This window comes from Anas platyrhynchos, chromosome Z (assembly GCF_047663525.1).
Source record: "Anas platyrhynchos isolate ZD024472 breed Pekin duck chromosome Z, IASCAAS_PekinDuck_T2T, whole genome shotgun sequence".
Taxonomy (NCBI): Eukaryota; Metazoa; Chordata; class Aves; order Anseriformes; family Anatidae; genus Anas; species Anas platyrhynchos.
The window spans coordinates 61,183,009-61,209,839 of NC_092621.1; the positions used below are offsets into that span (position 1 = coordinate 61,183,009).

At 35.2% G+C, this 26,831-nt stretch overlaps 1 protein-coding gene across 1 annotated transcript in view; it reads left to right on the forward strand.

Annotated features, from left to right (window-relative positions):
* Positions 1-26,831, forward strand: part of MAN2A1 (mannosidase alpha class 2A member 1) — a 132,538-nt gene that overhangs the window by 22,191 nt on the left and 83,516 nt on the right. The window contains exons 3-9 of the mRNA XM_038170407.2: positions 2,621-2,765; positions 8,210-8,381; positions 9,903-10,030; positions 12,008-12,181; positions 16,061-16,247; positions 21,318-21,495; positions 25,544-25,746. Of these exons, the coding sequence (XP_038026335.2) occupies positions 2,621-2,765; positions 8,210-8,381; positions 9,903-10,030; positions 12,008-12,181; positions 16,061-16,247; positions 21,318-21,495; positions 25,544-25,746 (1,187 nt within the window). The remainder of the gene's footprint in view (positions 1-2,620; positions 2,766-8,209; positions 8,382-9,902; positions 10,031-12,007; positions 12,182-16,060; positions 16,248-21,317; positions 21,496-25,543; positions 25,747-26,831) is intronic.

Below are 26,831 nucleotides of genomic sequence, written 5' to 3' on the forward strand. Positions count from 1 at the left end.
TCAGGTAGCTAGTCACTGGTTTCAACACTGATAGGTGGAAGAAACTGCTTAATAACCGAGCTTTTATGTTACACATCAAGTTTTTGACCTGTTATGAGTAACGATTTATTCTTGTGTTACTATACCATCATGTAAAAGTATCCCATGCAATGGGACTTTTAGTAAACACTTTATACATATACTTACCTTGCAAAACCACAATGTTCAAAGCTTTTAGAAACTAAAAACTCTTATCCTGGTGTGTCTTAGAACAATTTATACTTACCATTATAATGCTGCACTTTCTGCAGTCATAAGTGTGATTCAGCGACGTGTTTACATTGGCAATCACAAACATTGTGTTGAAACAGAAAATATCAGCTTCCAGTGAAGGACCTGACATGACTACATGCGCATTATTGTCCTTTTAGGTCAATACTACCAAAGCATTGTGTTTGTATGGTAACTTATAAATGTTCTGTCTAGTTTCCTGGCTGGCTATGTTACTTAAAGTTTTACCTTTCTCTCTTCAGGGCGTTGCTTTTGCCCGGAATGCTCACTGGGCATTGCAAGTGTCTGATGCTATTGTGTGCTCTCATAGTTTTCAGTGGATCCCACATTTCCAGAGCTTATGCCTTTGACATGAAATCAATGTCCTTGGTTAATTAATAGAGAAGATTCTGACCTGCTTGGAGGATTCATAAATAACTCCAAGTTTTGTTACCCCCAAAGAATAAAGTCAATTTCTGCTTCATTCATTTCCTCACATCTTCTACTTGCTTTCCAACTCTTATGCTATCAGTTATAGTGCTCTTCCACTCAGTCTTGCTCTTGCACCTTCATTAGAGATATATGCTGTTCCTAGAGGAAACTTCTGTTTGTATTTGAATTCGTAATCACACTTCATGTATTTATCAGGTATGAACATGTCCTCTGTTCAAAGCAGGAAACTCTGTGCCCAAACGCTTTTGCACACTTTCAAGAACCAAAGTCCATATAGAAAATGTGTTAGAGTAACTCCAGTTTTGGTGATCTTCCTTTCCACAGTTTCATTATGAGATTAAAGGTGTTTCTTAAACAGGAAAATGTAATCTACATCTTCCATTATAGTTCATTATAGTTCATTTAATCTTTTCTTCATTCCCACGGGATTGTAAATATCATAAAATTTATGTGCTGGGGGAAAGAAAAGACTTTTTATGCTCTTGGACTTCCTGCTAGATTGCTGTAGCAACAGCTCAAAATAGCTGGCTTGTTCTGTTTGGGAAGATACAAGATGGCATCTTGAGGTTCTGTTCTAGTTTTGTTTTGAGACTAATGTTTAAATAAACACGTTATTTACTCAGTTTAAATAAATTTGTACTCTGCTGTGCTTCACTTTCAGTGGAATTACACTGAAATTATTAAAGCTCTTACCTTTTGAAAGTATTTCTTGGTTTTTAATTACCACCCAAATGCATAGCTTTGGAAGGAACTTCTTTGAATGAAGTCCTTTGTTATTACAGATGACCGTATTATACAATTTATTTGAAGCTGAGGAAAGGTTAAAGCTAATTAGTTTTGTGGAATTTTTAAATAAACTGTCTTTATTTTTTAAAAGGTTATTTATATATTTATATATAAAGGCTGTTTTTTTGTACACTTATTGTAAATTTATAGCTTTTCTTCAGATGTTAAAGATAAATCAGAAAGATTGAAAGCTTTTGTTGGATTTTCTTTGAGAAAAATGCCGGTTAAATGGATTTTTTCTTCTGTAAAGTTCTTACATGATTTAAAAATAGGAAGTGAATTTTAGAAGTGTGCAAGGGAACTATGTCTTTAAAATCGTACAAAAAGTAAAAAGCTTGTCCAGATGATTGTTTATCAGTTTCAGTCTGCTTTTAGGAACTAAGACAATGTTACTAAATAAATAAAAATTGGGTATGGTAACTTTGGTCTAAACTTATGTTAGAAGATTGTTTTAGAAGCTGTCTGGTATCTAAATTTTGTAAGAATGTGTTAGAGTTACTCTAGAGTTACTTTATTTACCGGAGATCTTATTTGCATTAACAATTGAAATGTTCTTCCTTGTATAATTAGTGTACCAGTCAACAGTATATACAAAAGGAGCTTTATTATAACAATTGGCTATATTTCTGAATATTTTTACGTGATAGTTTTTCAATTCCCTTTTGTGAATTTGACTTTTGCCTAAGTCTCTCACACTGTAATCACTTCTTACTGCTTTCTTAATCTGTCCTTTTCATCACTTACATTTCCCTATTAAGTATCTTGTGCTATTTCTGTATAATGTCTTCCGTACTTTCCTTACCCACTGCTATTGCAAGCTGTAGTCATTTTGGTGGCTTAAGGCTTTCGTTCTTACCCTTTGTGTAAAGTTTCAGTTTCCTTAGAATAGGGCTTGCCAAGTACTTCTCATCACCCTTTTTTTTTTTTTTTTTTTTGTCTTGGGTGTCCTACTGCGACTTGAAACGTGCTTTTATTTGTCAATTCTCTATTAATTTACAATTCATCTCTCCTTGTAATGAACAAGCTAATCCAGTGTTATTGCTGTTACTTGATGAAAACAGCTTTGGTTTAAATTGCAGAACTTTTTTTTTTTATGGATTTATATTTTATATTTCTTCTACCCTTTTTTTAGATGTTGGATGTCTATGACATTCTTCCTTTCGATAATCCAGATGGTGGTGTTTGGAAACAAGGATTTGATATCACATACAATGAAAATGAATGGGACAGCAAACCGCTTCAAGTTTTTGTTGTGCCTCACTCGCATAATGACCCAGGTAATATTTTAACCATATCGATTTGGGTATCTAGAGGCTTTTGAATTAAAATACATACATATATAAAATCTTGGTGTTTTTTCTGCATAGTATGTTAAATTTAGATCTAGCAAAGCAGTCAAACATACATAATTGTAATGCCATGGACTTCAAGGGACAACTATTACAATAGAAATTGTACACGTCCATTAACTGGAGTAGAACTTCAGTGGTGTTATTAGAAGGTGACATTTTTCTGTGTTTCTGTGAACATCTTAAGAAGATGTTCATGGTGTAATAAATAAAGTGGACAAGTATCACTTGCATTTTCCAGTCATTTCAAAATAACCAAAAACTGAATTATGCTGCTAAGCATATTCCTGGTACGTGTACGCTGACCATGAGATGCTGGTGAAGCTGCTTGTTTTTATGGAAAGCCACAATTGAATTGACTTAAATCTCTTAAGTCTTAAATATCTCTTAAATAATCTTATTTCTGTCCTTTCACTTTTAGCATGTGAAATCAAGAAATCTGCATCTCCTTGTGCATAAAATTTTCCATCATGTTCAGAATTCTCAGTTGTTATTAAATAGTGTTAGAATGAGGTATATAGTATGATATTGTTACCCTGGTATGTGTAGCCCCTTCCGTTACCATATGTGATCGTGTGAAACTGAATTGTTTACTTTTGGAAGGAGTGTTATCACAGAAATCTTCAGATCTTTGGTAAGGACACTTCTGTGGAGTTGTCTGCAGTATGAAAATGCTTGTTAATAAGCACTTGAATTAGGGAAAATATATTTACACCAGAGGTGTAAAATCTCTTGTATAGCTAATGGTTACATTATTCATTTCTCACAGAGGATTAAAAGGCATGGTGCAAAGAGAATTCTTTATGCCAGAAAAGCTCAAGGTATACCTACACTGTAACAATATACATGAAAAATACTTATCAACAAAAGAAGTTGCTTGGTAAAGATATAACTTGTAGCTCCAGAAGCCTTAATTTCTCTTTCCATTTTGTCTTTTCTCATCTGAGGCTACTTTTGTTTAAGCTTTTCATGTAACCAGTTATGCATGTGAAATCGGTAGTTGAAAGGCAAAGAAACTGCCTTGGAACAGAACCTGTAGAGAAAGGGGAAAGGTACTCTTCAGTTTTAAGCTCTGTTTTTGGGAATGGCTCGTGCTCAGATGCTCTGAAATGCTTGGTATAACTAGATTCTGATAAATCTGGATTGCCTGCATCCATATGATTGCAACCAGAATGTACAAAATTGGAGTCTCTGTGATTCTTCCTTCAGTAAATAATATATTTACCCATTATTGGGAAAACAGATAAGAGAATGGGTACCTCTCATACTTATGATCAGCGTCAGGAATAATTCTCATTCTGTTGAAGGTATTTGGTGAAGATTAGAGCACCTCACTAGAATGAGGTCAAAAGCCTTCAAAGATAACTGGCCAACCCTTCTAACGTTTACGGCTATGTTGACAGCGATCTTGGTAATGTCTTTTCAGTTAATTATTTTAGAATTGAGACTTGTGAGTTTTGTAATACATGTTTGAATTAGACTGAAGTTCTTTATTGCTGGATGCGATTGTTACACACATAGTACAAGCAGATCATAAACAGAACTAAAGGAGATTCATTTCCCTCCCCCCCAAATTTCTGCCTAACTAAAAATGCATGTGAAAGTGTATGTGCATATATCAGGTCCCAATACTGCTTTTAAAAAGTGCATTAATTATTTTTAACATCAGTAATTTTATCTTACAACCCATTTTTATTGTTTAAAATGATCTCTGTTTCCCAGGTGGAAATCTGTATAGCTTTAAGAAGTTTATTGCAGTGATAAGATAAAGGAGGATTTAAGCATAAAGTTTTAATACATGGAGTTTAACTCCACAGAGTTTCAGGTTGGTTTTCTTTCAGTTGACCGGATCTGGATATGTTTTTCGCGTGACTTAGTTTTCCTGACATGTTTGGAATAGTAATTAAGATTGTTCTAATCCACCAAAGTATAAGACCAAGGTAGGATAACACTAAAGCAGAAATGAAAAAATGCTTTGAATTAAATTTGAGAAGTTTACCTTTAAAAAAAATTCAGACTGTAGACCATGAAATTGAAAGTTCATTGGTTGATACGTTGATGTTTAATAGGAAAATTAAAGTACAATTACTACTGTTCATCTAGAACTTGTTTTCTTCTTAATACAGAGCTGCAGCATACTCTTTTCTAGAAACACAGAGCAGTCTATGTAAAGACTACACAATATAATCCAAGAGGTGAACACTTAATTACTGTAGAGGAAGAAGAGATCTAGGAATAGAATGTGAAATTGCACGTGGTTGTTTTTTTGTTTTTTGTTTTTTTTTTACATGCTGAATTACATGCTATCACAGTTTTTATTGCTGGCTTCTCAATATTTCTGTGGTTTGCATGTAAAGTATTAGGCAACGTTTAGGGAGGGCGGTCTTTTTTCTTTTTTTGTTAGGACAGTTCCTTTGGAAATTGAGAGTACCATTACACACATCATGCTTTGATTATTGATCAGTATAAATGTACTTCCTTTTTTAAGCTTTCCAACGTATAGGCAAATAAGAAAAAAGACATCTGTTTTTCAACTTTTTGGAACAGCATACGTGATTGTGTCTTCTTCCACGAACTGGCTAGCTGAGTGTTAAACAGAACTATAATACTAGTTTGTCTGTTTGTGTTCTGATTTTGTTCTGAAACTTTGCCTGTTTCTCTACATTTGTGTCTTAAGTAGAACTTGAGAAAGAAAATTGAGCTGGAAAGTGTAGACAGTTATAGTGCCAAATCAGTTAGTGAAATGCTTCAGGATTTTTTGCATAGCAGTGAATTGCATTGACTTTTGGACATGACTTGAATTCTGTTATGTCCAACAAAGAAAACAGTTTTAACATTAAAAAAGTGCATAGTGACGATAAATGGGGAGGTGGGGTTGGATGGAGGTGTGAGGGTGTAGAGCAGAGGATTCAGCTTTCCACACATCTGAGGATAAATAAGAGTGAGGCAATTGAAAGAAAAGCAGCTTAACAGCACTCACGCTCTACTGCTATCACACTTTCAGAAAATGAAAGTAACTGGCAAAGTCCTGAGTACTCATTAAGTCAAGACTAGCATAAGGGCATTAAAAGCAGTATATTTTTTCTTATTTACAATTTCACATTGGCAAAGGTTCTGCTATAAATTGAAACCAACAAGAGTGATTTTGGTGATATAACTAGCTTTAGTTTTGGTACTTGCAGCTTTAAGCTAATATACTTTTTCCAGAGGTAAATTAGAATTAGAATTAAAATTTTCCTGGTCCAAATACACTGGTAAGCCTTTTCTTTCAGTTTGGGAATAAGCTCTTAGCTCATTAAGTATCAGAATGAACTTGAGTTGTACTAGATTAAGTGATAGGGGCTGAAATGTGAAATAATATATTTAACATGGTTTAGTCTTTAGTATTCAGCTTCTGGGAAGCAATTGCAAATTAATTCATTGTTCTCTTCAGCTTTTGATAATTTTTTTTAAAAATCTTTATAGCTCTATGCAAAGTTGGACAGTCTCCACAAGTAGCTATGTTTAAGCATGTTTTAGCATTGATTTATAATGAACTATATTAAGTGCAAGGTACCAGACACGGTAATGAAATTTCAGAGTATTTTCTGGTGGCTTGCAACTAATGCTATGAACACTTAAATTTTTCCTAAGACTTGCTCAAGATTCAGTATGCTAACCATGTTGTACCCTTCTTCTGTAGCTTAACTGATTATATATTAAAATTGAGACTTTACGCATAACTCTGTTCTTCCTACATTATAATATGTTATTATGCCAGTTGCTTTGTCATTTATTCCTATACTTTATTTATGTTGGTTTATTAATGAGTTTTTCAACAATGTTTTAAGACTAATTCAGTGTAGGTTTGTTTTTTTTCTGCAATATAGTAGGGTAATAAAACCATGCTAATATAGTTTATTGTTATGATATATTTCTGCATATGAAAAACATAGTATTGTTTCAATAGTTTCAGTTCATTTTGCATTAGTTTTGTGCTAGTATAAGGATGTTATATCTTACAGAATAAATTCCTACTAAAAAAGCCATAAATATGTAGTCTGCTACATGTGGCTGTTTTCATGTAAGTATTGGTAAAATATTTCTTTGATTTGTTAAAAGGTAAATGAGCATTATATTGGCTCTACAATTCTACCTAAGATGAATGTCATCTATCTATTATCCTTAAAATAAAGCAGAGTACAAATATTGATTCAGAAAGGATATATTCAATAATAAATTTAGACTTAAAATGATTTTATTAATACTAAAATCTTAAGCATTAATCTAAGCTATTTTTCAAACAATATTAACTCCATCCAGAAAAACTTAATGCTCATTAAGCATACTGGCATTGAGTTAGAATGGCCGTGCATCCACAGAGCAGAAATGAGAGGGAGAACTTGTAATCAGAGTGGAATCAATATGGTCAGATTTATCTGGATAATAATTTTCATATTTAATGGAAGCTTTCACAAAATCTTAAAATGTGGATGTTTTAGGGATGATTTATAACATCATTTGCTTTCTCCAGTAGTTATTATGTGTTCCTTAAATACAGCTGCTGAGAACCTTTTGGCAGCACACTCATGCAATGCAAGACCTGGTATGAAGAAGAGGAATATGCTCATTGTGTATTAAGTAGACAGGTTTATCTGCTTCCTTTTCCTAGTTAGAGTTACAGAAAGAAGAACAGCCTTTCCATATTCTGGGGTGGAAGATGCATGTGCTTCTTCATACAAGGTTTTAGGGAGAGGTTAAAGAATTTCATGGAAGGCTCTGCACTGCAAGGCCTGAATGCATTGTTGAAGTTGGATATTCATTCACTCTGTATCTCACTGAGTTGATAGCTTTCCTGAAAAGGGATTGCAGCTGCAACATACTTCTTTCCTCAGTCATTGCTACAAAACCCCTTATTCATAAATGATGCTGGACATGTGCAGTAGGGTTTACTGATGCTCAGATAACCCTCATTTTATTTCTTTATACTCTTTGTGGGATACCAGTAGTGTCTCTTCATTTTCTCTTCACTATGTTGCTAGTAATTTCAGTCCAGTCATTTTACGTAGACTATAGTGATGAGGTGCAGTAGGAAATTGAAAATTTAAAAATCTGCATATTCTCAGCTGATCAAAGTACAATGCCTAATAATGCATATGTTTATACTTCAAGGCAATAAAGCATATAAACTTCATAAAGAAAATAACAAAACAAAAACAACAACCGAACAACAACATAAAAATCCCAGAGTGTAGCACTAGAAGTTGTCCACAGCATAAAAAATTCAAAATTGAAAAAAATGTTCCACTTAATTATTTGAAGGGGAGGGGGAGAAGGCAGGTCACTAAAAATGGAAAGTAATATGCATTTCCTTTTGTTTTTCTTTTACTTAGGCTGGCTGAAGACTTTTGATGATTACTTCAGAGATCAGACACAACATATCCTAAATAACATGGTTATAAAACTGCAAGAAGACAACCGAAGGAAATTCATATGGTCTGAGATTTCTTACTTTTCAAAGTGGTGGGATGGAATAGATAGCCAGAAAAAGGATGCCGTTAAAAGGTTTGAACACCTTTGCTGCTTCTTACATTCAATGTGGCATGTTCTGCAACTTTGTGTGTAATTGACTGCATTGTAAACTTGAGATTCACCTTGTAGTGCAGAATTATTAGAATAATCACACTACTCAAATTCTGATTGTTTGGGTGTGTACTGTTTTTCATTTATAAAGTAAAACTGTTCAGACAAATGGACCCCAATTACTAGTAAAAGTTTCCATGTCCAACATTTAAGAGCCATTCAAATTGTAATGGATTGTGATTACAAACTTAACTCCATTATTGGAAGTCATGTTAAAGCGCTGTTAATGGAATAGTTTTTCATACTAGCTATTTATGTACTTCTTTCTTCAGTTACAACACAGTTATGAAATGAGACTTTTCCTTTTTAAATGAGCATTTTTGATAAACAAGTGGCAACTTCAATTGTGAAGTAGTATGTACCCTTTCTCATTTATTTTAATCTGCCTCGAGACAGTATTCAACAGTCCCTAACTCATCTCTGTGATTCCCTTCTTCACATGCCCCCCTTTAAGGTGCATGGGATGCATTATAGTAATGTAAGCCTCATAGCTCCAAAGCTTAAGTAACCCTGGAAATCTTGAAAATGACTTAAAAACTATTAAAGGAACTATGTACAATGTATGAGTATTAAAGTACAGTTGCTTGTTTTTTGAGATGAAAAAAAAAAGCCTTGGAACACTAACCAGTAAATGATACTACAGAACTATGTACCTTCCTAAGGGAAATCAGGTATTTAGTTAAACTGGTGCAACAGTTACTGAAACTGCACTAGAGATTATTGTTCCTGCATATTTTACAGTGCTCTTATTGGCTTTATCTATAATATGACTAATTTCTGATATTTACTGTATTTCTTTCTTGGATTCTTTTAGCAGTTATATGCTAGCGTACAATATAATTAACAAGATTAAATTATTTAATTATAGGAACAGCCTGATGCTGGAAGCATGATAGTTATGTTTATTGGCATCTTAATAGGGAGACTGGATCATCCTGTGATGTGTTTCAAGAAGGCATTTTAATGAGTGAGATGGTCTGAAGCGTTTATAGATATAATAAACATTGAAGCTCTATCAAGCTCTCTAAAACAGTAAAAAGAACGGTAGATTAAGGATGGAAGATAGCAGTAGTGCTTTAAATGTGCAGTGTCTAGGCATCTTGATCAATTGGTCTTCAGCACTGTGCAACATACTGTTTTCTTTTTTGTAGTCTGCGTGAAGTAGCTATCTTCCTGATTTAAACAAAAAAAAATATATACCACATGCAGAAGAGGTACTAGTTTTGTTGTTGTTGTTGTTCTGCAAACAGGCATTAAAAAAAATCACTGTTTCTACGTTGATTCTTTCTTTCTTTGATTAAAAAATGTAGGCCAACGTCAGAAGTAACATAATTTAGACTTTGTGATTGTGTCCCTTACAACTACCTGTCAGGTATTCAGAAATTGATTTTAAAAATATCTTTTCATATGCAATATTCTGAACACAATTTACATATTCTTCAGGTTAATAAAAGATGGACAATTTGAAATAGTAACAGGAGGATGGGTCATGCCTGATGAAGCCTCTGCTCATTACTTTGCTGTAATTGACCAGATGATAGAAGGACATCAGTGGCTAGAAAGGAACCTGGGTATGTAGATTGATCTAAAATATAACTGTGTTAATACAGCAAGTTGCTTCATATCTCTTATGTCCTTAGCAGGCTTTCCTTGCTTTTCTTTCCTGAAATGTTAAATCAGACTACTTACTGAAAGCCAAAAGACTTAGTTTCCAGTATTGACATCTCTATTTGTGAAAATCATGACAAAGACCTTCAAATTACTTAAAAACTTATTTTCCTTCTATTTGTTTGGATCTCTTCTGCAGGCTGTATTTATTGGGTGTTGTGTATTTATTAGGTTCTTAGATATTTCCAAAAAAACAAACAAACATGAATTTTAGTAGTAGTTGTAAAGCCAAAACCCAATGTAATGTTAGAATTGTTTGCATTAAAAAGAAACGAAGCCAACTCATTCACTTTCAGAGCTTAGGGGAATTCTTGTAGTAAAGTTGACTGAATTGCTTTGGTTGTTGTAAAAGTTGGTTTTGTTTTTTTTTGTTAGTTGCATAAATAGAGAATTCCTTTTTACATTGGCATTATTTGTGTAGTGATTTTATTGATAACAGTACGTCATTTAATTAAATTATTTTGAAAAGCTGTTTCATGATGTCATTTTTAGGACAAGGTGGAATGCTCTTAAACTAAAAGAGAATACGTTTAGACTAGACATTAGGAGGAAATTCTTTACTGTAAGGGTGATGAGGCGCTGGTACAGGTTGTCCAGAGAAGCTGTAGATGCCCCACCCCCAGAGGTGTTAAAGCCCAGGCCGGATGGGGCCTTGGTCTACCTGGTCCAGTGGGTAGTATCCCTGTCCATTGCAGGGGGGTTGGAGTTAGATTATCTTTAAGGTCACTTCCAAACCCAAGCTATTCTATGATGGTTCTTTCTTTTTTAGATTGCAATTTCTATAAATACAGCTCCTCATAATTATAAGACTGTGGAGTAGAAGGGGTAGAAGGCAAGTTTAGTAAAAGGATAATACTGAATCATTGTATTATGCTTCTTTCTGTTTTGTTTTTGATGGGAAAGTAAAAATGCATCTAAGGAACCATGTTAAAGAATCAGTTAAACAAGAGTTAGATACAGTTTCTTTACTTGCTAATTGAAATTTACGTGCTGGTATGAAATTATAGGTACCTATAAGGTACCTGTACAGGTAGGTATTGGTACATTATAGGTACCGGGATGAGGGGGAATAGGCTAAAGTTGCAGCAGGGTAGGTTTAGGTTGAATATTAGGAAGAACTTCTTTGCCGAAAGGGTTGTTAGGCATTGGAATGGGCTGCCCAGGGAAGTGGTGGAGTCACCATCCCTGGAGGTCTTTAAAAGACATTTAGATGGAGAGTTTAGTGATATGGTTTAGTGGAGGACTGGTTAGTGTTAGGTCGGAGGTTGGACTAGGTGGTCTTGGAGGTCTCTTCCAACCTAGATGATTCTGTGATTCTGTGAAATTCAGTGAAAAGGCAATAGTAATTGGTATAATTCTAATAACTGTCATTCAAGTAAATAAATTCATTTTGAAAGAAAAGATAGTCCCAAAGCCAGCAAAGGTGAAAATTATTTAAATTACACTGAAAATTCAACAAGTTACAACAGCTGTCTTCATTTGTTCATTTTCTTTCAGCTTTTCTTTCCAATTATAACATCTGGAAACTACTTAAATGAAAAAGATGATGTTTTGTTATGATTCTGTGTAAAGATGTTTGAGACAAAATTGAAATAGTATAAAAGTGTAGAGTACTAATCTCAATGTTTTTTTCTTTAATGTAGCTAGAATACCTTGCTTCTTAAATGTTTGATTTGTTTTCATAAGTAATTATCTGTTTTATTCTAGGTTGTTAATTCCAGTGTGTGTTCTGCAGGATGCTTAATAGTCAGCTGTGCATTTTCTTTTATTTTCTTGGAAATTTTATCTGTAGTGGTTGGACTTGAGTTATATCGGTATAACTTTGTTTGGGTGAACAGTAAAACCTTTTCCTCCTTTTAAACTTCTTACCTTGTCAACAGGAGTAAAACCAAAGTCTGGTTGGGCAGTTGATCCTTTTGGGCATTCACCAACAATGGCCTACCTACTGAAACGTGCAGGATTTTCAAATATGCTGATACAGAGAGTTCATTACTCAATTAAAAAACATTTTTCAACTCAAAAGACACTAGAATTTCTTTGGAGACAGAACTGGGGTATGTATTTTTCCTTTATCTCAATTTATTTTATTAGTTTGTGTAGGTAAAATATGGAATTAACTTGAATAAATACTCTGGAAATCTTTACAGAACAGCTTGTTTAGAGAAGTTAGTCTAGAATTTTAAAAAGTATATGTATATAAATGTTAGACTTGCAGTTCTTTAAAAAAAAAATCATTTTGTTCAAAAACTTAAGGGAATTTTTGTGTAACAAAAAAGGTAAAGCTGTGTATTAGGGAAGGGGTTAAAATATGAAAGCTGTGGTGTTGCTATTGCTCCTCAGATCTTGCTGTTACTTCACTTTCATATGTGTTTTTACTTTCTCTAATATTCCTTCTCCTATCCCTCTTAAAAAATATTTATATGGGAAGGGGAAAAGTGTTTTTTATGGTTTTTGGTTTGTTGTGCTACTTCCCAGTAAATAATTTTGAACAAAGGTTCACCTTGCTTTCAAGCATACAAAAAGTATGTTTTACTTTATTAGAATAAATATACTTGCTTTTTTGTAATTTATATGTATATGTTACACAGTTTGAAGGGTTTCATAAGTAATGTAGTAACTACATCATAGTAGACTCTGTCTGTAAAAAAAAAAAAATAATAATGTACTTTTCTGTGTGAATTTTATTTTGCTTAGTGTACTGTACCAGCATTCTAATAAGCAATATGATGAATATATGTATTGGAGGTTTTCTTCCTGCTTTTTAAAATAAACTAATATGTCACAGCTTTATCAATATAGGGAGAAAAAGGTTTATTTTGTATTTACTATTGAAAAGTTGTGATGATTTTGAAGTTCTACAGTTTCTATATATTTTCTATATATATTGTGCAGAAAGTAATCTGCACAAGCAAACTTTTCCTGAGGTAAACATACAACTGTTTGTGAAAGAAATTCTGTTACAAAAACACTTCAGAGGTTTTTCTTTTAATGCTGACATATGCCATCTGGTTTACAGGTTGCTTAATTGACCTGCCATTTTAAATGGTTGCATACATAAATCCTGTGTATGATACGATCTAATGTTTTGGCTTCAGAAGGCTTTCAAAAGAGATCAGAGATCACTGATCTGGTATAATATGTAGATATATTGCTTGAGATAGAGAACTCCTATAGTTGAAAGGTAAACGTATATATTCATGGATAATGACATTTTACGTCACAAGTCGTAGTAAGAGTTTTTAACAAAGGTCTGGAGTGTAAATGCAAAAATTTAGGATTACAAGGTTTTAAAGAGTATTTTTTAAGTATTGTTGACACACTTTTCTTGGGAGCCACGTTCCTTAAGATATAAACAACATTCATCCCTTTTTTCAACATTACCTCACTTGAACTCATAGAACGGTTTGAGTTGGATCAAAAAGATGATCCAACTTTAAGATGACCTTAAAAATCATCTAATTCTAACACCTTCCATTAGACCAGGTTGCTCAAAGCCCCATCCAACCCAGACTTGTGTATGCCCCATCCCTGGAAATACACAACTTCTCTGGGCAACCTGTTCCAGTGCCACAGCACCATCAAAATAAAGAACTTCTTCCTAAAATCTAATCTATATCTAGTCTTTTTTAGTTTAAAACCATTAACTCCCTGTCCTTTCCTTACACTCTCTGACCAAGAGTCCCTCAGCTTTCCTGTAGGCCCTCTTTAGGTACTCAAAGGTTGCTGTCAGGTCCCCCCTGGAGCCTTCTCTTAACCAAAGATGAACAAACCTAACTCCCTTAGCCTGTTTTCGTAGGAGATGTGCTTCAGCTCTTTGATCATCTTTGTGGCTTTCCTCTGGACTTGTTGTAATACTTCCATGTCCTTCTTGTGCTGGGGGCCCCAGAGCTGAACACAGTGCTCCAGGTGGGGTCTCACAAGAGCAAAGTAGAGCTGATGAAGCTGACTGACTGTCTGGAGTGGCTGGAATTCCTTTGTGCTGCTCTTCAGGTGCTCTTCTGCTGACCCATGACCATTCTCCAGGCTCTGGGCATCTATTGCTAACACTGGCATCAAATGGGGAGGAATAGGATGGAGTGAGGTTCCCCTTCCCTGGTAACTCTACTTTAAATTCCTCTTCACTATCTTCCAGCTTGGCAAGCCTATGAATGAAGATGCTCTTGCCCTTTTCTGAGGTGGACCCCATCAGCCCCCAGCAGACCATGTTTCTTAAAGCTATTCCTGTCATCTAATTAGCTGAACCCGTCTGAGACAACACTCCTGTAACCATCTGTTGATTTGCCAGATCTGACTGGCCCTTTCGTAGAATCATTAAGGTTGGAAAAAACCTCCAAGATCATCTTTTGTCTGCACAGCTTTTGAGTCACTCTGCCCCAAGCCTGTAGCATTTCATGGGGTTGTTGTGGTCAAAGTGCAGGACCCAACACTTAGCCCGACACTTAGCCATGTTGAACCTCATCCCATTGGTCTCTGCGCATTGACCCATGCTGTCTAGGTCCCTCTGCAGGACCTTCCTGCTCTCCGGCAGATCAACGCTTCCCCCCCGACTTGGTGTTGTCTGTTAACTTACTGAGGGTGCACTCAATTCCCTCCTCCAAATCATCAAAGATACTAAAGAGGATGAGCCCCAACCCTTGGGGAACACCACTGGTGACCAGTCGCCAGCTGGATTTCACTCCATTCACCACCACTCTCTGGGCCCAGCCATTCGGCTGGTTTTTAACCCAGCACAGGGTGTACCTGTCCAAGCCATAGGCTGCCAGCTTCTCCAGGAGAATACCATGGGATATTGTGTCAAAGGCCTTGCTGAAGTTTAGGTAAAATACAATCCTCTTCCCTTTGACCATGAGGACTGATGAAAAAACTGGCTGTTCTCCCAAGTCTTTTACTGCTGCTCCAGAGCTCTATAGACCCTCTTGATGCTCTGCTGACAGCTCCTGACAGCATCACTGGTGCCCATGTGAAACAGCAGCAGTGAATAATAGTCATTAGGCCTTATGAGTCTCATTAGTCTCTTGGTAATATCTCTGATAAGAGCCCCTGGTAAGCAGCAAACTTCCCTCAAGAGTGGTTGGTGGATGGGTACCTCTGTACCTCTCAGGAGAGAGTTGCCTACGACTATCCTCCATTGCCTTTTCTTAGTTGCACTGATTGTTATGTACGGAGCAGACCAGGCTGCCTTACTCAGCTCCACACACTGCTTGCAATGGGTCTTTCTTTTCAGTGTGCAGGAGGGTGAAGTGGTTCTCTAAGGGCACTTCAGGCTTTGGGAAAGACTCTTTACTAGATGCATTGACTAGTTGGAAAATTTAAGATTTCAGAGGTAGTCTCAGGATTGCATAGAAGTATATGCACTTCTATGTACATGTACATGAAATCTATGTATTCTTATGTAGAATCATACTGGTAATGTAGTGAAGTTGTGTGTTTGAGAAATTGAGATACTGCTAAAGTTGACCAATTCAGATTTTGTGCTAAAATGAGAACAATACCTGTTTTTGGTGTTTTTTATTTATTTTTTTAAATTCTTTTGGAGGTATGCTGCATTTGTTTTATTTATTTAATTTTAATTTATTTTGCTGTTACTCACTTGAAGTGTAAAAGATGACTTTTATTCATCTCTAAAATTCTGGAAATAATGAGATTTATCTATTTGGAAGAAAAAAAAACACAACTTTTTTCATATCTTTCTAAAGCTGCTAGTGCTTGATTGGGATTCTTTTCTTTGTTGTATCTTATTTTAGACTCTTTATTATGTAAAACAGAAACAGAGAAAGTTTATTCTCTATATAAACTCCAGATACAGATATTCAAAAGTAGGTGTTGTCTTGGTCTGATGTTTTTAATGCAGTTCTTTGGTTAAGATGGTGGAAATGATTTAGTTTTGGCAAACTTGAGAGCTCATAGTAAAAGTGTGCTCTTTTTAATTCCAGATTTGGGATCCAGTACAGATATCCTTTGTCATATGATGCCTTTCTATAGCTATGATGTTCCTCATACTTGTGGTCCAGATCCAAAAATCTGCTGCCAGTTTGATTTCAAACGTCTTCCTGGAGGAAGAGTAAGCTGTCCGTGGAGAGTTCCACCTGAAGCCATTCATGCTGGAAACATTCAACACAGGTACGGTTTTTACACATCGTAAAAAGGAAAAACTTAAAAAGCTGATCAAAGATACATGTTACAGGATGTCGCTTCGAATCATCTCATTTTCAAATACTTTATTTTCCCTATTTTTTATCCCTTCTGGTCCACCTCAGAAATCCAAACAGCAAAGTTGTTGTGGTTTGTTAGTAAGTTGATAGCACAAACCTTAAAAGAATCTGGAGTTACATCAACTTTCCTGGTTTCTTTGTTTTGTTTTTGCATGAAAGATCTTCTTTCCTACTACTGTTTCACTGTTTTTTTAACTACAGATCAGAATTCTTGCCTAACTTGACACATCTCAGGATCTGTATTTGGCCAGGGCAGTACTGTCACCATCAGTGAGCATTTTACTGCCCTGAAGTGCCAGTATATTAAAAGTTAAAGTATGTAAGTGGCTTTTGGGTGCAGGTGGCTTATTATCTGCTACAGTATCAGCTGCTGCAGTATCAGAATAATTGTAGGTGGTCACAGTTCTCAAAATTCTTTGAAACTTCCTTACATATGAAAAGCAGAAAGAACAAAATGCGTGGAGTTAATGCTTTGCATCTTTATCAAATATCTTTACTGTTCTTTATTTTACTGCGTTTCCATAGGTTTTAGCTACTTTGATGTGGGCGAAAGTCATAATTCATATGCGTTTTATAATATTTAAGCTTCTACTTTAGAAGTTACAAAACATTCTGCTTAGAGGGTTCTTTTTAAGGTTCTCAGGTCATTAGATATAACATTCTGGTACTGAGTAATAAATGAAAGCAGCATGGAAATAGAGCTTTCCTGATTTTTGGGAACAAATTTATATAGAACTATAATTGAGATTTGTATAATCCCCCCAAATCTATATTTGGTTTTTACTAATCCACTGGCAATAGGCTTCAAGTACAAAATCCAATTGTTAGATATATAACTCCTGGTTTACTGTAATTTTTGTGAATAGACAATGATTTGTCTCCTGCCTGCGGAAGACTTCAGGGATAGCATGGTTTAGTATCCTGTAACTGCAATACAGTCAGATATTTTCCATGGTATATATTCACAGTAATTGACAATTGTGGCCTAGGTTTCCTGGACTAGAAAGTTTAAATGAATCCGTGTCCTGTGGAAAAAAAAAAAAAAAAAGTGAAATTTAATCCAATTCAGGTTTTTAGAATACAAATATTGATTTATTTTTTTTTAGCACTGGTCAGAACCAAATTGTCAAGTTTTACAAAACCACTTCTCTATTTTGAAAATAAATAAATTGAAGATGGAACAGCTGAAGGTTTTTGCAGAAAAAGATTGTATTCTATGGTCCTGTTTACTGTCTTCAGGCCTTGTATAACTAAAACCATCTGTGAATTCAAGAGCTGGAAATGTTTGCAGGTGTTTAAAATTATTGCAAATTGCCGAATATGGTGTATTACAGTCAGAGGGGTGACTTAGATCTTAGTCTTGATGCTGCGGCTTTGAAGTGAGCTGCTGTCATCAGAAATGTGATTTGTGATGATGACACATTAAAATATAACATAATTGTAATATTTTGGCAGTGGAAATGCTATGATAAAGTAATTTGAAAGTACAAAAATGAAAGGTGAAAGTGATGAGAGCAGTAGACAGAAGAATCATATCGCGATAGCTAGTGCTCATCAATAGTGAAAAAAGGCTCACATTTTTATGTCAGTTTTAAAAAGTAGAATCTTGAGTAAGTACCACAATTATTGGAGTCAAATGTAAGTATATGAGCAACAGTTCTTGTTTAACAAATATTTATATGTAGGCTATAAGAGTAATGTAGAGAGCCTGCTTGGAATGTATTTTTATTTATTTATTTATTTTGTTTTAATCTCTCTGAGTTTCCAAGATGCAACTTTTGCATAACAATCTAAATTAGACCTTGTATAAGAAACAGTTCTTTCATCACATATGGAATCAATAAAAGAAATGAGGTGAGCATATAATGAAGGTATGATCAAGTTGAAGCATACCAAGTCTCAATACAACCTCTGAAAAAAAATCTTTTGCATCAGTTTTCAATGGACAACTGGAAACAGTAGATAACTTAGTGTCTAACACAGAATTGAAATAGGATGATAGATATCTAAGAAAAAAGTAAAGCTAACACATTGTTTTTGAGTTGGGCCTGGCTTATCTATGTTTGATATACTACAAAGAACATGGGAATTTCCAATTTTAAAGCCTGGTTTCAGTAAATCCATTAAAATAAAGGAAATGCTGTTTTGCTGGATAATGCTAAAAATATTTCTCATCTTAAAAGACAAAGTTGGAATATTGCAGGCAACCAAAAACTTTTCTGGTTTGACCTGTGTAACAGAACAAGTTTTACGGTTCTTATGATGAAGGGATTTGAGAAATATAGGAGTAATTGAAAAATCTCTCTCTACATCGTAAGCTTTCCAAGGCAAAGATTTGTAGCACACTAATCTGTCTCACATCTCTGGTTTGTTTTTTAAGACTGGAAAAATACAAGAGGTCTGTTCTATGTGAATCTGAATAAAGTAGTGTTTGATATACTTTTCATTAATTCAGAGGCAATGTTTAGTTCACTTACCTTTTTTAATGCTAGAGTTGCAATTAAATTGGTAAAACAGATCTTATGTATACAGGTAGGATAGCTTTTAATTTCAATACTGTTATGGCCAAACATATGTACTGAAGAAATATTCAATTGAAAACTTAGTACTAGTATCTGTTGGATTTTTAATTGCCCTGCAACTTTAATTGTGATTTGATAGGAAGGAATGAAACAGCAGTCTATTTGAAAGTCTGTACTTGTTTAATTAAACTTCAGAACAGTGTAGGTTATAAAGATCGTTGTTGCAGCTGAAAGACTGGTCATACGCATCTTTATGCTGAATTCTGAAGTTCTGTCTTTTCAGCAAACAACTTTTATCTGTGTTATGAGATTGGTTACACCAGGAAGAAAACAAAACAAAACAGGTTTTTTCCCCCTCCTTTTATAGAAAGGAGTTGTTTTTATTAGGGAAAGCATGGCTTGTTTTGGTGTATGTGTCTTTCCCATGCATGGAAATAGGAAAGAATCTATGCCGCAAGCTCTGTACTTCAGAGGAGTAGAAAATGGGCTTTCTCTCTCTCCCCCTACTGTTCAAAAAACAATTTCACCCTTCAGCTTTTTTCTGTGTATGATTGGTCCTACTGCTTAACATGCAACTGGCGAGTAGAATTAGATTGCTGACGTGGCATTGGTGGTTCGTGATTGCATTTGATTTCCAATTCTTGGGGTTGGCACCCTATTAGGAAGTAATTATCCTGCATTAAAATTCCTTCACAAAATCATCTAAACAGCAAATTGCAAATCATCCAAATGGTTTTGTTTTCTAGTTGAGATTACAGAGCAAGGAGTGAGGCCCTAGTGCTTAATGTGCTGTATAGGTTTAAGTAGTAGTCATGACTTTAGAGTTCCTATTGTCAAATGTGTCACCTTGGACATGCTGTTCGCTGGTGCAAAATCTCTTGTGATTCCCACAGACAGATGGCTGCTGTTCGTCTTCTGACAGAAGGAGGAGGTAAAGCAGTCTTTTAAATTGGTTTTGATATGTTATAAACAAATATTTGGAATTTTTGTTTTAAAAGGAAAGACTTGTGACGTGAAGAGTTTCTCATGATTTTGCAAATGTGTTTAGCATTCAGAGATAATCTGAAGGCTTCCCAAAGAAAGATTAAAATTATTCTTGATGCTGTTACTGAATTGTTCTATTAATAACATATTGATGTATATTCAGTATTTCCAACTTAAGGTGCAGTTCGTATTGCTCTGAATACTAAGAACTGCATAATGTATCTTCACAGAATCATCTAGGTTGGAAGAGACCTCCAAGATCAACCTCTGACCTAACACTAACAGTCCTCCACTAAACCATATCACTAAGCTCTACATCTAAACATCTTTTAAAAACCTTCAGGGATGGTGACTCCACCACTTCCCTGGGCAGCCCATTCCAATGCCTAACAGCCCCGTCAGTAAAGAAGTTCTTCCCAATATCCAACCTAAACCTCCCCTGGTGCAACTTTAGCCTATTCCCCCTTGTCCTTAGTTAGCAGAATTTTTAACTTTATGAAAGCAAATTTGTTGTAAAATAAAAGCAATTAAAATGGAGTTGCTGCTGATATGGTATAGCTATTATTACAGGGATAGAAAAAGTTTATCATGACTTTTTTTTTTTCAGTTGGTTTCTGGATTTTTATTCAGCTGTGTAGGATAAACATATATCAGAATGCACCTTTACCTAAGGGGACAAAATTCATGAATCATGGTAGAATCTCAGGTGTTTGTTTTGTTTTATTTCGTTTTTTACAGATTTTTTTTCTTCTTCAGCAAATTCTGTCCAAGTGTTCCTGATGACTCTTTCATCAGAAATAATTTCTACTTGAAATAAAATAATAATTTAAGAAATTGAGAGCAACTTTTGCATTAATAATGACAATAAATTCATTATTATAATTTATTATTAAATTTTAAACAATGAATAAATGTTATCAATAAATTAATATAAGAAACAATAAATAATTTTTTGTTGGTCTTCCACCAGATTTTTTTTTTCTGCAAGGCTGGAGTTCCTAGAAGATTAATTTATGGGCTTTTTTTCTGTCAAGGACATGCAGATATAAAGCAAGGTGTCCAAGGGAATTACAGGAGGGGATGAGAAGAGCTTGCTTATTATTTTAAATAAAGGCTAGAGAGGATTAGGATTGTTATCTAAATATAAAACAGGTAAACATCATTTAAACCGAAGGTTAGTTTTGGCACAGGAACAAATTGATGAAGACTGACCTACAGTTTAAGATGGAGCTTGATAAGCTTATTGTAGGATTTAATTAGCATAATGTCTGCAGCAATAATTGGTTGAATGTGGTGTCCCAGTGGAGGGAATTGCATCCAGCTTTTTGTTACAAAATGAATCAAAAAGTGTTGTATGCCTTGTTTAGGGTTATCCTAATGTACAAGTTGATATCTAAGAATTGTTTCAAATACTGAACTTTATTCTTCTGTCTTCTGAATTGCATTGTTTTGTTTTGTTTTGTTTTTCCAAGGGCTTGGATGATTTTAGATCAATACAGAAAGAAGTCAAAGCTTTTCCGTACTAAAGTTCTGTTGGCTCCACTAGGGGATGATTTCCGCTATGCTGAGAGCTCAGAGTGGGATCAGCAGTACCAGAATTATCAGAAGCTGTTTGATTATATGAACGCTCATCCTGAATTGCATGTTAAGGTAAATGCATTTTTTATGGATTGTGGAGAAAACAGTATTTATTAATATTTTAAAATTACTTTTATTTTGGTGGAGATTTAGTTAACTAGTATGTAATAGAAGTTAGTTTGTTTAGACAGATTTTTTTTTTTAGCTTTAACATTTCCTCTCCCTCCAAAGCAAAATTGGTATTGTCTGCTTGAAACCTATAAATAATGTCCAAACTAGATTATTTTAGAAAGCAGTTCTTCAGGTTTGATTTGTTTACTAGTATTTTTTTTTTCCACACAGGCTTCAGGCTTTGTTCTTTAAAACTAACAGGGTTTGTTTTTATTTAAAAGTTTGTTGTTTAAAATTATTGTTTTTAGTATCAGAACCTAAGGAAAGTTCTGTTGCTTTGCTTGTGTCCTCTTGGTTTGATGTCATCTGGTGGCAACAAACAGAAAAAGAATACAGAGAGGCTATTGCTGGCACATGCTGTTGAATAAAATAAAATTGAAGACTAACCTGACTATAAAACGAGTGAATTACGAGATGAGACAACATTTTAAATCGCTATCTTTGAGTGTTAATATACGTATTCATACATTCTAATGTGTAAACTGGGTACTTCAAAGACTTGGACTATTGATGCTTTCTGTGCTCTGACACCTTTTAATCATTTTCCAGCGTGGGAATGAATGAGAGGTAGTAGAAAATAGATTTTTTTTTTTTTTCTTGAGTGTCAATTGAGAGCATTATTTTATTGCTGCTTTCATGTTTGGGCTTTTTAAACCTGGTCAACTATTCTTCAAACTTTTTTTTTCTGGGTGTGTGCACAGTGTTGCCCTCACACACCTTCTCTTTCCCCATGCATCTAATCATGGAGATTTGAGTATTGCATTAGTTCTTCCTGCTGGCTTCTGGACTATGTGATATAGATGACATGACAAATGTGAATGTTTGCTATGCCTTAGTGAAAGGGGATAGGCCTGGAAAGTGGTCTTTGCTCTTCTTGCAATCACACTTTACTAGAATGTACAGGTAGTTACTCTTCATACACTAACAATAGGATTTCTGATTCCTACTGACCTGTGCTGTGTGAATTCTTCACTGGGACAGAAGTTGTAGGCTCTAGCTCTGTTTTTTGTTCTTCAAGGACTGTGTCTGGAAGGTTCTGCTTGACCATTGTCAGGTTCTCTAGGAGTCTACTTCATTAGCCTTGGCTTGTCCACCTCAATTAAAGCCTTGGGGATCACATCAACCCTTGCGTCCTTGTAGAAGTATGCATCTAGCGTATCAGGCACTACAGCCTGTCTCCTTATTTGTGTAGGTAGTATTTTTTTTCCGTATTATTCTTATTTTAGTTTTTGAAACAGGTGTCATTCACGCTTGGCAGTACAAGCTTAGCAGCAGAAATTTCACTTTGTTCTGCAGTTTCGTTAGTGGAGTTTAATTCCACAGACAATTAAGAGGTCAAGGTCAACTTTCTAAGAACCTTGATTATGTAAAGGTTCTACGTAAAGAGTTCACAGTTCTTCCTTAAGAGCTTTGTTGTCTAGGATAGTTTCCTGTTTTGTCTTGGTCTTAAGAAGCAAACGGATGATCATTTTCACATAACTGCTTGCCATATCTAACTACTCAACTGCTCTAAATAATCCTGGTTTGTTTTTAGGACATTTGTTGTGAAGAAAAGGTGCAGGAATATAATATACAAATGAATAGAGAAAATGATTGACTACCTAGAGGACTGTCTACTCTGCCTCTCTAATCTTATTTACCCTTTCAGTCAAATTTGAGATGTTTATGTAGTGGGTATGTGTGGTGGTTTTACCGTGCTGGGCAGCTAAACCCCACAACCGCTCTCTCACTCCTCCTCTAGATGAGGAGGGGGAGGAGTAAAGAAAAGAACAACTCACGGGTTGAGATAAGGATAATTTAATTAAAGGGAAATAATAATAATAATTAAATAAAGATTATTATGAACTAAACAATTTAACTAAAGGGAAATAAAAATGGAAAGGGGAAAAGGGAGGGGGAAAGAGGAAAACAAACAAAATAAATGAAGGCTATGTGGAAGTGCAGAGGAAAGAAATTACTCGCTACTTCCCACAAATGAGCGATGATTGACCACGTGCCTCAACACACGTAACCGGTGTTCGGGAGGAGAACCGACGTTTTCCCAACGAGAGCCCACCCCTCCCCTCTTCTTCCTGTTTCCACCTTTTATTGCTGGGTGTGACACCGCATGGTATGGAATATCCTTTTGGTTAGTTTAGGTCAGCTGCCCTGGTGATGTTTCTCTTCTCACTTTTTGCCCACCCCCTAGGAGGGTTAGGGAGAGGCCCGATGCTGTGCCAGCACTGCTCAGCAGCAGACACAACACTGGTGTGATAACACTGCTGTTCCAGCTACAAGTGCAGAGCACAGCACTGTATGGGCTGCTGCAGGGAAAGTTAACATCCCAGCCAGACCCAGTACAATATGTCTGTAGCACTGAGATCCTCATGCTACCAGCTATTTGACGGTCCAAAGATTATATGCTGGATAATAATCAGTAGTAATACATACAATACAAGTACCATAGTAATAGTAAGAACTATTTAGCTTTTCAGGTAGTTTAACCTCTCATGGAGATCTATTAAACATAGACTTTTAATATGCCAGTAGAGGACTCTTCCAGGTTATTTCACCATTTTTTCACTCACCTGACTTGAATTTAAATTTTCTTCAACTTTGCTGGTTCCTCCAGTGAGGCTTCCTTTTTCTGGTGTAACCCAGCATGCAGATTTGGGATTTCTCTTGGTCTGTTCATTTTTCTTCAGAACTACGTATGGGTACATGAAAGTGAGGGACAGGTTTCCAGGAAGTGACTGCTAAGGCAAGGATCACTAATACTTGGATTTCTGTGGTGATGTCATCTTCTTTGCTTTACTGCCATTTGCACTGGGAAGTTACCACACTCTGTCCACCTAACAGATACTTGCTTCTTCTGAATAATTTTGAAAAGTGAATACCAAATGCTGAAATAGGACATCTTTATTTTCAGAGTTAAGTTCCTGTTACTTCAAGTCAAAGGAACTGAATTTAAAAAAAAAAATGTTCTCAAAAGCTTGATTTTGTTATTGTAAATGGTAGCATGCTAGTTTGTATGCTTGTTGTTGAAACTAAAATACATGGACATTCCATAACTTAATGATAACTACAAGTTTTAATTTGAAAAGGTTATTTTAAGGATGCTTGTGGTAACATGGTCTTCTGCACAGTGCTATTCTTACTTCACTAATTGTTTTTCCACTACCAAAATCCAGTATGCCTTCCTTAGGTGCTTTGACAATATCTCTTAATGCTGACAACATTGACATCACTTCCTTCTGCTCCCTTTTTTCAATTTTTGTGCCCCTTAAGTTTGAAGGTACAGTCTTTTGAAGTACCCTGTAGAGGGCTAACATTATTGCATTATTTTTTTCTGAACATTTTAAATATTGATTTTATAATTAATAAAAAAATATATAATTTTTATGCCCCTCTGTTATGTTACATATTAATAAACAACAATTTCTTTGAATGTAGATTAAAAAAAAAAAAAGCTATTAAAAGGCTAATTTTTATTTTTTTATATTCTGATCAGGAGTCATCATGGGTTAAACGTATATTGTAGATTCTGGAACACAATAATGTTAATTTTGAAAAAGCAAGATTGAGACAGCTATGTTCTTGTTGAATTAGATTGTTACTTATTTAGTCCAGACCTCTAATTAATACTGAACTAGTACTTTGCACATATATTAGACTTAGTCATAAGACACAAAAGGATGCTTTCTGCTCCTTGTTAACATTTAGCTATGTATTTTAGATATTGATGCATACTTAAAAAGCAAAAAATAAAAAATAAATCACACCACTTAGATTGGAAATTCATGAAGAATTTATGGAAGAACTATTCCCTTTGTCTGAAAACTGTGCAGGGAAACTGCATTTCTGTTGTAATTCTGCTTGAAGACTGGCATATTCCTTGAATACGAAAGCAAGGATGCTAATTCTCTTCCGATGTCTTAACTATGTCATAGTAATTTTAATTTTCTTTCAGGCACAGTTTGGAACTTTATCAGATTACTTTGAAGCTCTGCGCAAAGAAAGCGATTTGGGTGAAAAGAGCAGCAGTTCACTTTTCCCTGTTGTAAGTGGAGACTTCTTCACCTATGCAGACAGAGATCATCATTACTGGAGTGGATACTTTACATCGCGACCCTTCTATAAACGACTGGATAGAGTCCTAGAATCCTATTTACGGTAAATACTACTCTCCAGCAAATGGATAACGTATGTCTTAACACATGGGGAGATGAATATATGAAAAAATATATTGGAAAGATGGAAACTTAATTTGATATGTATATTTTACCTTTACTTACAATAAAGGTAGTCTAATAGCTTCCAACTGCAGTTCTCTAGTTATGAAGATTATCAATGTACCTAAAATTTTAATAAATACACAGAAATATAGTTACATTTTTCCATTCAAGCAAATAAGTTGTTCTAAGGTATTTCAAGTTACCAGCAAGTCCTGAATCCATGAAAAATAGCAGGTAGCATGTCTTTTATTTCTTTGTGTTGGATTTGGGTAACAATCAGATCAGTTTTTTGTCTCAGAGTTCTGCAAGGGTCAGAGGCAGTTTAGAAGTAGCCAGGAACATTGTGTGACCTCAGACTGTGAGGACTGACCTGAAAAGTGTTTGCATCTATTTTTAAGAAAAAAATTATTGCTGAATTTTGGTAACAGTAATTAAACGGTTCTCCTTTGTGGGAGCAGTAGATAGGATACACTGCAAAAAGACTCAATTGTAATTTAAGGCTCCAGAAAGATACTTTGGACAGGTGCATGGGATGTGAACTTTGGATTTCTCACCTCTTCCCAAAACTTGGGAATTCTATTTCCAAAAGATTACTGTTCAAAGGAAGCTTTCTCAAAGGATATATTTTGTCTTGTGGAAGCACCTTCTGGAGCATAGATCCTGCCTCCTGTGCTGCTTCTATTTTCAGTTCAGACCCTTTTGGGCTAGAGAAAAACTGCATAATGCTAAGCTGTCCTTTAAAGAAAAAAAAAAAGTATTTCTGAGTACTACAACTTTTTGTATTGTGGTGGAGGGAGCCTCAGAAGAGAGACTGTGTATCAAGCAGCGTTTTCTCCCTCCTTCCAAGGAATCAAGTCTTTACTTTGGCAGTGGAGGCTGTGCAAACTTGGAATGCAGCTTCTCCATGGTCTTTAATGTCTGTTTTTCTTGTAATTAAAGTGGCTTTTTTTAGTCTTCTCTCTGAACTCATAAGATTACAGAGTAAGTGACCTGAGGGAAATCAAGAAAATTAGTTAAGAAGAA